This window comes from Aquarana catesbeiana, linkage group LG01 (assembly GCF_042186555.1).
Source record: "Aquarana catesbeiana isolate 2022-GZ linkage group LG01, ASM4218655v1, whole genome shotgun sequence".
NCBI lineage: Eukaryota > Metazoa > Chordata > Amphibia > Anura > Ranidae > Aquarana > Aquarana catesbeiana.
Window position 1 is genome coordinate 474492716 of NC_133324.1, and position 14296 is coordinate 474507011.

Below are 14296 nucleotides of genomic sequence, written 5' to 3' on the forward strand. Positions count from 1 at the left end.
ATATAGATATCCATTAAAAAAATTGCTCTTTTTTACTACCTCTCCTTCCAACAAAATCCAAAGCGTTAACACAGGGAAGTCATAATACACCATCATCTTTATTCCTGCAGTGCACACAAGATTGTGAAAATGTCTTCTATTAAAGTGCAACTCTATTTCTTTAAGGAAAACAAACATTTTCTCCTGATCAGGTAAATGCATTAAAATTTATTTTTGCGCCCCTTTGCACCCCTCCTTTTCCCAGTCTAAAGTCTATGCTCAAGGGCAGTGGTCTCCAAACTGTGGCCTTGGGGCCGGATGCCTCCCTTTGCTTGCCTTTATCCGGTCCTTGAGGCATTATTCCAGCCACTGACACCAACAATGTGGCACTATTCCTTCCACCGACACCAACCATGGGACATAATTCCTTCCACTGACAACAAAAACGGGGCACTATTCCTTCCACTGACACCAACTATTTCTCCCACTAACACCAAAAATCGGGCATTGTTTACTCCCACTGGGCACAATCCGGCCCTACTAAAGTCTGAAGGGCAGTAAACTGGTCCTTTCTGTAGAAAGGTTGGAGACCCCTGCTCAAGGGGTTCACAGGAGGCTAACTGATAATAATTACAATATTTTAAGGTTTAGTTCACACTATGAACCGCATGTGAGTCGCACAGGAACTGCACCGCATTCCTGTTCAATTGACATGCAATTCAGTGTGGTGTGTTTTGTACCATGCGATCTGTTGCTGGAAAGCGGGGTGTCGTTAAGATTGCACTGACAGATGCTGCGGATCGTAAGGGCTGCGTGATTTGAATGCCATGTGGGAAACGTGCACGGATCGCGGCATTTTCCACACCGCATTAGTGTGAACCTAGCCTAATGGTTGGCATTTAATCACAAATTTAAGGACTTTGGCTCTAGCGGTTGTTTTTTTTTTTTTTTTTTTTTTAAATAGGTATAGGCTCTAGCGGTTGTTTTTTTTGTTTGTTTGTTCTTTTTAACAGGTATAGGCTCTAGCAGTTTTTTACCTCATTTAGACCAGAGCAATCTTTAAATTTCACTTAAGGAGAGAAGTGGAGGAAGGGGTTAATTACAGCTATTACAAGTTTAAGGAGCATATCATGATAAGGATATAGGGATTGCCTGTGCTGGACTCCTGAAAATGCTAATTGCCCGGCTAACTGTGATGTTAAAGGTATCTGAGTAACTGACCAGGAACTAGCATGCAACAAGGGAAATCACATCTGATCGGCTTACTGGTTGAATGGCAGACGTTCATAGGGAGTTTAATCTAGTTAAAATTAAAGCCAAAAAAATTGTATTTTCAGAAAAAAGATAATAATGGCAGCTATATATATATATATATATATATATTGTCAAGTTCTCTTTAACAAAGCACTTAAGTTTATCCTAAATACTGCTTTTTATTCATGTTATGCAGTAAGGCCTAGTATGAAACGTGCCCTCTATCACACATTAAGGAAAGCTGTATTAAACTCAAAACCGCAATTGTAATACATTGCAGCTTACCAATCATTAGATGTGGTGTCTGCATTCATTTTCTTTCTTTTGTTTTTTTCCCCCTTTGTTTTCACCTGGTGATCTGGCCAGTAACATACCTCCTCTATTACAGTGACCCCACTCTGTACAGAAGAGCACAGGGGACACAGAACACAGCAGCATTGTCAGTCTTGGAGCAGGGGAGTGTTAGATGTCTTAGCAGACTGAAGCCAAACTCCAGCTAACACTTTATAAGCAGTTACAGCAAGCAATTTGAGATTAAAGGTTTTACATAAATAAATAAAAGCTGGTCATTGGTAAATGGGTTGTCTCAACCATCTAATTGCTACATCTGCTAGACAACTTGTCCAGCTGAAAAAACAGACGTAGGGTCCTTTAACACGGGCTTTCTGATCAAGTCCGCTGTCGTTTTTTCAGGCGGACCTGACAGGCTCCCCTATGGAGCAGCAGATGTCAGCTGACACCTGCTGCCATCCTATCCGATCCTGCCTGCAAAATCCAGACGGATGGAGGTCCTATATTCCATTCGTCTGGCAGATCAGATCAGATGAAAACGGATAGGCAGTCTGTTTTCCCCCAATTTCCCCATAGAAAAGAGTGGGACTGTGTCCGTGTCTGCTCTGCACAGCGGAAGTGAAGAGGATCTGTAATCTGCCTGCTCAGCGGGGATCAGCGGAACAGTCCTCCCCCTGCCCAAGCAGGTTCAGCAACACGAAGGCACCCATGTGAAAGGGGCCTAACAGGATCATCAGGTGTAAATAAATAACGCAAGCTTAAAAAAGAAAACTAATGCAGCCATCACATCTAAGAATTGGTAAATTGCAATATAATAAATGTCTTCTTTTGGGTTTAATATCGCTTTAATATTAGTGTTATTGATGTGTACACAATGAATTCCATGTTTGGATCTTATCCTTGCTATTGGACTAGATTCCGATATTCTCATGTAATTATATGATCCTTATATGTCTAACAATCATATAAGCCTGGTGATATTTTAGTGAAATCTGCCATTTTTATAAGTCGCTAGATGTGAACAAGGCTGGTAAGGAACCTTTAAAATATGGATGTGCCTTTAAACTGGGAGTGTAGCATCTATCAGCGAGAGAACTGGTGGCTTTCCTTTCATGTCAGCGTACGGCAGTTCTTCTTCATAATAACATGTTTCCTTAGCATCTAGAAACAGCAGTGCTGGCACATGCTAACAGCTGCTCATAGCAAACCCTCAGCCGTGCACATTTCTCATTTTGTCTCTCTTTTATTTCCTTTTCTTGCAAAGGAAAAAAGAAAACGACAGGCTGCAATTGAGGACAAAAGACAGGAGCTAGAAGACCAAATTCTTCAACTGCAGCACCTAAAGGTAAGAAGTATTGGCAGAGACGATGCATTTGCTCACAGAGTCACATCATCCATATTAAACATGTAGGTAACGTGTGTTTCCAATGCAGCAGCAGAATCACACAGTGCAGGAAGCTACTGCTTTCATCTGAAAATTCTAAGTCCGGCTTTTTCTAACAGCTTTAGTATATCTAATTCTAAATGAGTATGTTACATGACGGTCTATATATACTAGAAAATGATATATGCTGTTTGCGTTTGCATCCTTTGCATGCTATTCATACATAAGTGACAGTTGCGTGATTGTACATGGTAACTGTCAATTATATCACTGCTTATTTCAATTGAGCTTTTCACTGTGGGGGGTCCCCTACCATCATGTAAGATATATTTGTTAAAGAAACATTCTGTTTTACTATAGAAGAGTTAGGAAATAGCTGTACGATTCTGCTCTAAAACACAATGTTGTCATTTTCTGGGAGGCCTCGGAGGTTAATATAAGTCGGCTGTCAAAGCGGAAGAATGCTACTCAGAGATACAGAACAATCTGTTGAAGACAAAAAAAATGCCACTTTGAAGCAGGATCATTGACAAGACCATGTTAAGCGCTAATATTCTTTCTGTATGATAGAATTATTTACATTTGTACTGGTAACACTTCAAGTTAGAAAATACAGCATGTATTTGTTCTGTGATAGCTGCTGCTATGTTGTAGTGTAGCTCATGGATAAGGCGTGGCATTGGGCAATAAAGATTTAGAGCAAGCTGGCTCAATGATGAGAAATCTGGCCATGTCTGTGTGGGTTGGCAGTACCAGTGTATCTGGGCCCTGTTCTAATATGGTTTTAAACAGAAGCCTTTCTTGTCACAGGAAACAAAGTAAAGGAAATCACAGTATCTTCTAGTATTGAAAACATGCATAGGTGTGTATTACAACATCACTATGGCCAAATGTATATATGCATCACCTTCCAACATGAAAAACATACATATCTATATATTACATGATCACAATGGCCAAATGTGTATATGCACATAAGAAAAATACTGACTTGACCATTTTTTTTTTAAACTTTCATCTAGTAAGGCCACGGCTTTTTTCAGCCATATATTCTCTTGTGGGTCACAGGGGCGTACTTACTTTTGTCAGCTGAGAGTGGGCTGTTGCCTGCTGTCAGGTGACATAGTGAATGCGCTCCAGGCTCTGGATGGATCCCAACAATATTGCCAAGATCCACGCGGATGCCTACTAATAAGGGGGTACCACCGGTCCTCCTGTACAGGGCCCGGGCCAGCAGGGAGAATCAGATGTGGGCAAGGAGGGTGATTAGTACAAGGGTGGTAATTACAGGAGCTGATCCCCTGAGTAGCTCTCACTGCAGCAGCTGAAAGTCCAGCTTCTCCTCCTCTCCCTCCTTCCGGCTTTCCAGCTGCTGCAGAAAGAGCCACACAAGGGATCGGTTCCTGTTATTGCCTCCCCCCTTTCACCTCACCAATCACCCTCCCTGTCCATTGTCCAATTCCCCCAGCTGCCCAGGCCCCCCCCCCCCCCTGTGTGTCTCTACTCACCACACTGATAATCCTCCCTGCCCACATCTGATTCCACCTGCTTTCTGGGCCTGCTGTGAGACTATTTTCCCACAGCACTGCCTCCTTTCCCTCCCACCAGTTGCTGTGGGAACACAGGGAGATCAGTTCAGGATGGAGAACAGGGGTCTGGTAACTATGTGAAATTTACCAGCCCCTTCCTTTTCTGAATCGTTACCGATTGCTCACTGTTTTCATTCATAACTGAAGCATAGTAAATTGTGTTTACTATGCTTCATTTTGTGAGTGAATAGGAGCCTCTGTACAGAACATCTCCAGTTCATTCATTGTCCTATATCCCTTTCTCTATGTCCTCAGTCCCTTTCTCTGTCTCAAAGGTGAGACATCGGGGTCTGTGTACACTACTGATAGTTCACCAAAGGCCCCTACAACAGCATTGTGAAAAAATAAAGAAATAAAAAATAATTAACACATTTTCAAAAATAAAGGACTCATTCACACGGGTCCTCTTGCCCATACACTGTTAATGAGCAGTTTTTTGTGCATCTGAAGCCACCTGTTACTCTATGAGGATGCAATGGCTGTACGAACACAGCCGCAGGTCCAAATGTGACAGGTGTGCAGGTGTGGGCAGTGGCCCCAAATGAACACTTTCTGTTACCGGGACCATAAATCTTGCATCCACACGCCTGTCAAATTAGGACTTGTAGCTGCATTTGTACAGCTGCAGTGTCCCCATAATGTAACACAGTCTGCCTACACACAGCTCCAGCCACACACAAAAAAAACGAATTCACACACAACTTATTTATTAGCTCAATACAGTTTTATCTTTTAGATTTAGCAGAAATTTGGTAAATAATGCTGTGGTTGTGTCCACTAATAGTCCAGCTCCAGTGACAACTGGAGGAGCAGAGCAAGGTGCTGTCCCTGACAGTCACTACTCTCTGCTCTGAGCAGTCCAAGAACTGGGTGATCAGAGGTCATGTGATCATTCAGTTCTCAGTGATAGAGCCAACGTGGGACATCGCTGCAGCATTTAGGAGATTATATTTGTTTGTTTTCTTTAAATCCCACACTTCACTCTTAAGGCTTCGTTCACACGGGCAAATGTAAGCATAGACCTGTGTGAGGGCCGTGTTTTGCCTGCATGGGATGCACAGGTATTCTGTGCATCCAGGTGCAGCCAGTCCCATTCATGTCAGTAGGGATAGAGTAGCTGCATGGACTCAGCCGCTGCTCCCAATTAGACATCTGTGTGGGTGCAGGTGTGTGTCTCTAAATGCAGACTGTCTGTATGCAGATGCCTGGAACACCTGTGTGTCCTGTCTATTAAACAGAGCCCTCACACAGATGTATGTTTAAGTATGCCCATGTGAGTAATGCCGGTACACACGATAAGATTATCTGACGAATGATCGTTCGTGGTTTTTTTTGCATGATAATCGCAGATCGAATCTGATGAGTTTACTAATGTCACGAAAATTCTCATACGATAGAATACAAATTCGGAAGTGATGTCATGTGTTGTAATGCATTTGTATTGCATTTTCGAATGACAGCTGTACTGTTTAAATGAAAATCGTGCGATCTGGCATCGTGTGAAAAAAAATTTTAGTTCATGTCCAATAGAATAATAACGGATGAACTGTTGTGATCGGCTCACAAAAGCTCTGTACTAACGATCCGATTATCGTATGATCACTTCGAAAGCGGTATTTTTCGTATGATTTTCTGATCGTGGGTACGGGGCTTAATGCTTACAGTGTTACTAAACCCACAACAGTAAAATCAGTGTGTATAAGCATGCTTGTTATACTCACTGTGGAACTTAAGGGGGTTAATCCTCCGCATTGTGTAAAAAGGCTGTTTGATCCTGTCGTCTCTGATCCTCCTCTTCTTCCACTGTCCCTAACCCATCTCCTTATAGAACAGAGCCTTGGGGGCAAGCTGCAGATGCTAAATTTGGTGTATATTGCTAGAGATTTTTTTTTTTTTCTTGGGAGAGTGCATTTGATCAGCACAGGGCCAGTCAGGACTGGGTCAGGGGTCCTGCAACCTCATAGGACATTCAGGGAAAAATTAAAACTAGACATGTGCACTGCCGAAAAATTAGATAGTTTTCGTGTAATTCGTTTTTTGTTTTTTTTGTTTGTTTTTCGGGTCTTTCATTATGGTCAAAATTCGTAAATTAGAGAATTCGAAAATCCAGAAATTTTAAAATTCGTAAAATTTTAAAATTCAAAAATTCGTAAATTAGTCAAATCGAAAATTCGTAAATTTGGAAATTCAAAAATCCAGAAATTCGGAAATTTGAAAATTCGGAAATTAGAAAATTCAGAAATTGGAAAGTCCGAAAATTCAAAAATCCAGAAATAAGAAGGAAAATCCAAAAATTCAAAAGAACGAAAATCCAAAAATCTAAATAATAGCTAACTAACTAATAATAACTAACTATTAAATTATAGGTATTGGAATTTCATTTAAAATTTGGCTGTTAGTCAACATAACGAATATGAACTTATCCGAAGTTGCGAATTATCCGAAATAACGATTGCCGTATCTAAACAAATGGAGCAGAACTAATTAATAAATAATAATAATAATAAAAATAATTTTTCTTTATTATTATTGTTATTTATTTATATTAATTTGTTACGTTCCATTCGTTTAGATACAGCATTTGTTATTTCGGATAATTCGTAACTTCGGATAAATTCATATTCAATATGTTTACTAACAGCCAAATTTGAAAGGAAATTCCAATACCTATAATTTAATAGTTAGTAATAGTTAAGTTATTTTTATTTAGTTATTATTTCAGATTTTTGAATTTTCGGATTTTCGTTCTTTTGAATTTTTGCTCTTATTTTCGGATTTTTTCATTTTCAAATTTCTGAATTTCCAGATTTTCAGATTTCGAATTTATGATTTTCCAAATTTTTGAATTTCTGAATTTCTGTATTTTCTAATTTACGAATTTATTAGTTTTCAAATTTACGAATTTTTGAATATTCTAATTTCTGAATTTATGTATTTTTTTAATATTCTAATTTACGAATATTCGGAAAAATTAGTTAAACAGGTTTTCGTTAATTTGGATATTTTCAAAATAACGAATTTGTCAAAATTCGTGAAAAAACGAATTCAGAAACCAAAACGAACTTCACATGTCTAATGAAAACTTCTCCTACAAGCTTTAACCAGTGCACTGCTGGACACTGATAGAAGTCACAAGACTGCTACAGTGGAGACGGAAAGTATTCAGACCCCCTTAAATTTTTCACTCTTTGTTATATTGCAGCCATTTGCTAAAATCATTTAAGTTCATTTTTTTCCTCATTAACGTACGCACAGCACCCCATATTGACAGAAAAACACAGAATTGTTGACATTTTTTGCAGGTTTATTAAAAAAGAAAAACTGAAATATCACATGGTCCTAAGTATTCAGACTCTTTGCTGTGACACCAATATATTTAACTCAGGTGCTGTCCATTTCTTCTAATCATGCTTGAGATGGTTCTACACCTTCATTTGAGTCCAGCTATATTTGATTATACTTATTGGACTTGTTAGGAAAGCCACATACCTGTCTATATAAGACCTTACAGCTCACAGTGCATGTCAGAGCAAATGAGAATCATGAGGTCAAAGGAACTGCCTGAAGAGCTCAGAGACAGAATTGTGGCAAGGCACAGATCTGGCCAAGGTACAAAAAAATTTCTGCTGCACTTAAGGTTCCTAAGAGCACAGTGGCCTCGATAATCCTTAAATGGAAGACGTTTGGGACGACCAGAACCCTTCCTAGAGCTGGCCGTCCGGCCAAACTGAGCTATCGGGGGAGAAGAGCCTTGGTGAGAGAGGTAAAGAACCTTAAAACCCAAAGATCACTGTGGCTGAGCTCCAGAGATGCAGTCAGGAGATGAGAAAAAGTTGTAGAAAGTCAACCATCACTGCAGCCCTCTATCAGTCGGGGCTTTATGGCAGAGTGGCCCGACGGAAGCCTCTCCTCAGTGCAAGACACATGAAAGCCTGCATGGAGTTTGCGAAAAAACACCTGAAGGACTCCAAGATGGTGAGAAATAAGATTCTCTGGTCTGATGAGACCAAGATAGAACTTTTTGGCCTTAATTCTAAGCGGTATGTGTGGAGAAAACCAGGCACTGCTCATCACCCGTCCAATACAATCCCAACAATGAAGCATGGTGGTGGTAGCATCATGCTGTGGGGGTGTTTTTCAGCGACAGGGACAGGACGACTGGTTGCAATCGAGGGAAAGATGAATGCGGCCAAGTACAGAAATATCCTGGACGAAAACCTTCTCCAGAGTGCTCAGGACCTCAGACTGGACCGAAGGTTTACCTTCCAACAAGACAATGACCCTAAGCACACAGCTAAAATAACCAAGGAGTGGCTTCACAACAACTCCGTGACTCTTCTTGAATGGCCCAGCCAGAGCCCTGACTTAAACCCAATTGAGCATCTCTGGAGAGACCTAAAAATGGCTGTCCACCAACGTTTACCATCCAACCTGACAGAACGGCAGAGGATCCCCAAATCCAGGTGTGAAAAACTTGTTGCATCTTTCCCAAAAGACTCATGGCTGTATTAGATCAAAAGGGTGCTTCAACTAAATACTAAGCAAAGGGTCTGAATACTTAGGACCATGTGATATTTCAGTTTTTCTTTTTTAATAAATCTGCAAAAATGTCAACAATTCTGTGTTTTTCTGTCAATATGGGGTGCTGTGTGTACATTAATGAGGAACTTAATGAACTTAAATGATTTTAGCAAATGCCTGCAATATAACAAAGAGTGAAAAATTTAAGGGGGTCTGAATACTTTCCGTCCCCACTGTATACACTGCTGATGAGAAAAGTTATTTAGCAGTTTATATTTACTAAAATAATTGCATTTCCATGATCTGTGTACTGTGGGAGATGCATACCAGATATAGAGAATGCAGGGTCCTGGGTTTAGTAACACTTTCAGTACCATTTCGGCCAAAAACATTTTGTTAGATTTGGATAGATCTTTCTTTTAGGATTTTATTACAGTCCTCATTGGGCACATTTTGGTTTACTTCTTGTTCGAGTAACATGACAGGAAGTAAGTGCAAATCTCCCGAAGTTGAGAGATATCCTACCTTTGATCACTACTACTGAAAGAGGTATCCCTATTAGAAGATATGCCTACTACTCCTATTCTGTTGATTGACATAAAATTTGTATTTCTCTTCACATTCTGACTGTGGTCACCACGACAGATAGAGCGGGTCTCCTGAACAGACATATAAGGGTTGATTTACAAAAGGCAAATAGACTGTTCACTTTAAAAGTGCAGTTGTACTGGAGGGGAATTATCTCCAAAAATTCGTGAATGAGGTGAAGCTAGGCTGACTTCCATCATCTAATCATGTGCAAGCAAAAATGCTGTTTTTTTTTTTTTTTTAATTCTTTGCATGTGAATAGATATTCTTTGCAAAATTCACCACATCCATTAACCTCTCTAGGGAAAATTCCCTTGCAGAGTGCAACATCGCTTTAGTAAATCAACCACACAGATCACAATAGAAAACCTGACTTAGTTCAACTCTTCTCCACTCCCCACAATCTAAAATGTATAAGTTGAAGTTCTACTAAAAAATGCAAATAGATCTCTCCTATTCATTGTTGCCAACACCTTTTTTTTGTGTTACCTGATTGGGGATTGTTCTTCAAGAATACTCTCACCTGGAAATGTAATGCACATTGTAGAAAAGACATAATAGCATGCGGATGGTATACAAGAGATGGTCAGAGACTGTGGATATAATACAAGAGATGGTCAGAGACTGTGGACATAATACTAGAAATGGTCAGAGACTGTGGATATAATACAATAGATGGTCAGAGACTGTGGATATAATACAAGAGACTGTCAGAGACTGTGGACATGATACTAGAAATAGTCAGAGACTGTGGATATAATACAAGAGACTGTCAGAGACTGTGGACATGATACTAGAAATAGTCAGAGACTGTGGATATAATACAAGAGACTGTCAGAGACTGTGGACATGATACTAGAAATAGTCAGAGACTGTGGATATAATACAAGAGATGGTCAGAGACTGTGGATATAATACAAGAGACTGTCAGAGACTGTGGACATGATACTAGAAATGGTCAGAGACTGTGGATATAATACAAGAGATGGTCAGAGACTGTGGATATAATACAAGAGATGGTCAGGGACTGTGGACATAATACTAGAAATGGTTAGAGACTATGGATATAATACTAGAGATGGTCAGAGACTATGGATATAATACAAGAGATGGTCAGAGACTGTGGACATAATACAAGAGATTGTCAGAGACTGTGAACATAATACTGGAAATGGTCAGAGACTGTGGATATAATACAAAAGATGGTCAGAGACTGTGATAAAATACGAAAGTGGGTCAGAGACTGTGGATATAATACAAGAGATGGTCAGAGACTGTGGACATAATACTAGAAATGGTCAGAGACTGTGGACATAATACAAGAGATTGTCAGAGACTGTGAACATAATACTAGAAATGGTCAGAGACTGTGGACATAATACAAGAGATTGTCAGAGACTGTGGACATAATATTAGAAATGGTCAGAGACTGTGGACATAATACAAGAGATGTAAAGATGGCTAGATGGTACCAGAGGATACAGCACCTCATCCCCTAAATAATCAAACGTTAAATGGGTGTGTGGACAAGGGATTATGGCGGTGCTAGGGTCAGGAAGATTAGAGAAGAAAAGATAAAACAAAAAATACTAAAATTACAAATTTTATTAATAGTCTATCATAAATACAATGTACATTATAAACAATTCATACAATAATTATACAAATTTTGTGGATACATGTACTGTAAGTGACCCTAAGAATGGTCAAGTGGGCCAGATGGCAAGTGGCCGTTGAAGGAGGGGGGGCTCATTTTCCTACATGTTTCGCCAAAACATTGGCTTCTTCAGGGAACAGGAGCTCATAGGGTGGATATATATAAAAAATTCTGTGTGGTGGACATAAAAACACATGTTAGAAATATTAATTTGACCAAACACTGCATAGTAAAAACAATAACACATTGTAACTGTGGCTGGACATTCATGCAACCCTAAGCTCCACACCACTAAACGGAACTGCGGACATACCTGGGGCGTCAGTGCCCAAGACGGGAGGGAAGAGAGGGAGAGGGGGAACACAGCCACCCAAGGGGATCCCCACAGGGGAGCAGGCAGACCGCGCCGTAAATTATGCCTGCAGGGGGCATACAGTAGACCTGGCAAAGGAATGTAAAGATAGTCATGTGTCATAATGCACTGTGGTAGTTATTCCAGGAATAGAGGGTTGCGCATATGTGCATTGTATTAAAAAGAGAACAAAAAATATATGTATATAAATAGGTATAAATGTATCTATATCTCTGGAAAAGGTGCGGACTTACATGTATATCTAAAAGCTGTAGAGAGGCAAGGTCAGGAAGTGCCTGTGATATATGTATGCACACAGCAAGGAAAGGACATCAAGGTTGAACCATATCTGCAGACCACTTAAAGCAGGCCTAGTTGGAAAAATGGATAGTGTTAGGGGTCTTGCTGTTGTTAACTGGGGCCAGATATGGTAGTTTATGCCTATACTTACTTGATGGTATCTGCTGTAAGAAAAGATTCTCATAGCGGTACATTCACAGGTATATAGTACCGGTGCTGGGATGAAGAAAACAGTGGATCCTATATGAAATATAAAGGAAAAAAGGAGGATCAGAAAGGTAGGGAAATGGAAGCTTTAAAATGTACTTGGGCACAGGTGAGGCTAGTGAAAAGGAATCTATTACCTAATTCATCATGAAGCACACCGTGTTGCTTGAGAAAATCAGTGTTAACCACCAGAGTAAAAGGCCGGTCCAAAGTAAGTTCTAAAAAGTATGTAAAGGAATAATAAATAATTCATGTAAACAACATGAAGTCAGGGTGTTTTGAAAGACAGAAGTTTACCTTGTAGCTGTGTGCAGAGCGAATGCAGGCACGTCCCTCGTCCATGGGAACTGAGGGACTGGCCGGTTACTCATATACCCCCCACACCTGATCAGATAATGATCAGGTGTGCGGACGCTAAACGAGGGGTAGCCACGGCTGTGCACTGCACGGTGCCTAGGAACTACGAGTTCCATCATGCAACGCGCGCACATGCTCAGATCTCACGGACCGTGTGGCGATTGGAGAGGCGAACACCCCTGGAATGGGAAGTACCAAGGTGTCATCTCACCCAATCTGCCGATGGAATAAAGGACCAGAGGGTCTGAGAACAGACGTGGGCACCCAGGGGCAGACAGTTGTCTGCGCCTTGGCGTCCGTACAGGCAAAGACAGCGCTAGCCATGTCACCCCCAAACCGGGAGAGCCCGCGGAGCCGCCGCCCACCACCCACGCCACAGATAATCCCCCCAGTCGTGGGGCTAGCCAAGGCACCAGGGACAACCGCAGTCCAGTGGCGGGGAACAAAGGGGCACGAAGTGTAGTGCGCCGAGACACAGGATGGGAGGATATCCCAAAAGTTGCCCAACGATCCACAGGGGCCACTGGGGAAGGTGGGAATTACTGTGTGTCAGCACACGACATCCAGCCACAATGTGTGCAGTGTGCATAGAGAACCACTGGGTCCCAGTACGACAGTAAAACCTGCAACCAAAAATTGAAAATACAATGCAAAAACAATATATAGAAAAGAATATATAAAAAAGGAAACACACAGTATATGTATTGCAACAGTTGTGTCGAAAAATATTGTTCAATAATGACAAAAAAGAGTGTTAAGTCGCAAATAAATACAGGCAATATACACTTATAGAATATACAGGGATATAAGATATATTGAGTCAATTTGCCAGCTTGTCTCAGAAAAGGAAAAAGGCATTTGTAATCAATGTAGAAGGCAAGGTATTAGTCCATGTCAAAAAAAAAAAAAAAAAAAAAACATTATATGGATGAAATACCGGGTGGAGCCATGGCTGCAAAGGGAAAGAAAGACAGGGAATACAGGAGAATGAGAAACTAAGAAGGGAATAGAAGGGGGGGGGGGGAAAAGGGATGGAAGAGGATAGGGTAGAGAGGAAAAACCACAAACGACGTTGTCTGGGGAAGGGGCATGGAAAAGAAAAACTTAAAGGAAGGGCTTAAAACTAATATATTCATTGAGTCCTGGGAAGATGGTAGCATTTAATATATGAATCCATTTGGTTTCGAGTCGTAATAGTGAATTATCAGTACTACCGCCTCTTACATGTGAGGGGATATGTTCAAGTGCGGAAAATAAAATAACATGGGGATCGGAGTTATGTTGGGCAGCGATATGCCTATTAATGGCCGTAGTGGTGGTGTTCTTGTATAGTGGTTTGATATGGTCCCGGATACGGGTCTGAAAGGGGCGCTTGGTTTTGCCAACATAGAATGCGCCGCATTGGCATTGGGCCAGGTATACAACCCCAACAGTGGCGCAGGTGACATAGTGTCTGATGGTGTGTGTGTTTCCATCGGGTAGATTAACAACCTGAGAGTTGGCAACGAATGTACATATGTCACATTTGCCACATTGATAGGTACCGGTGGCAGTGGGCCTATGTGCAGTGTCAGTAGAATGATGACTATGAATCAGACGATCACGGAGAGAGGGAGAGCGTCGATAGGTAATATCAGGATAAGTGTTAATGTATTTGGCAATGGTAGGATCAGATGTGAGTAAGGGCCAAAATTGTTTGAGGACGTCTTTGATTTGGGTATGCTGATTGGAGAATTGGGTGATGAGTCGTGTGGGTTGTTTAGAATCCAATGGTTTGTCGGAGAAAACCAGGTCTTTACGGTTGAGTTTTTTTGCCT

The 14296-nt window shown here is 40.9% G+C and overlaps 1 protein-coding gene across 4 annotated transcripts in view; it reads left to right on the plus strand.

The window, feature by feature from the left end:
• The window catches only part of PALM2AKAP2 (PALM2 and AKAP2 fusion), a 511246-nt gene that overhangs the window by 90260 nt on the left and 406690 nt on the right, over positions 1 to 14296 (plus strand). For 3 of the 4 annotated variants that reach the window (XM_073591304.1, XM_073591317.1, XM_073591323.1), the window contains exons 1-2: positions 2554 to 2644; positions 2789 to 2869. In XM_073591304.1, coding sequence (XP_073447405.1) covers positions 2573 to 2644; positions 2789 to 2869 — 153 coding nt within the window. In that variant the 5' untranslated portion in view covers positions 2554 to 2572. Of the gene's footprint in view, positions 1 to 2553; positions 2645 to 2788; positions 2870 to 14296 lie in introns of those variants that run through there. The other variant, XM_073591310.1, reaches the window with a different exon arrangement.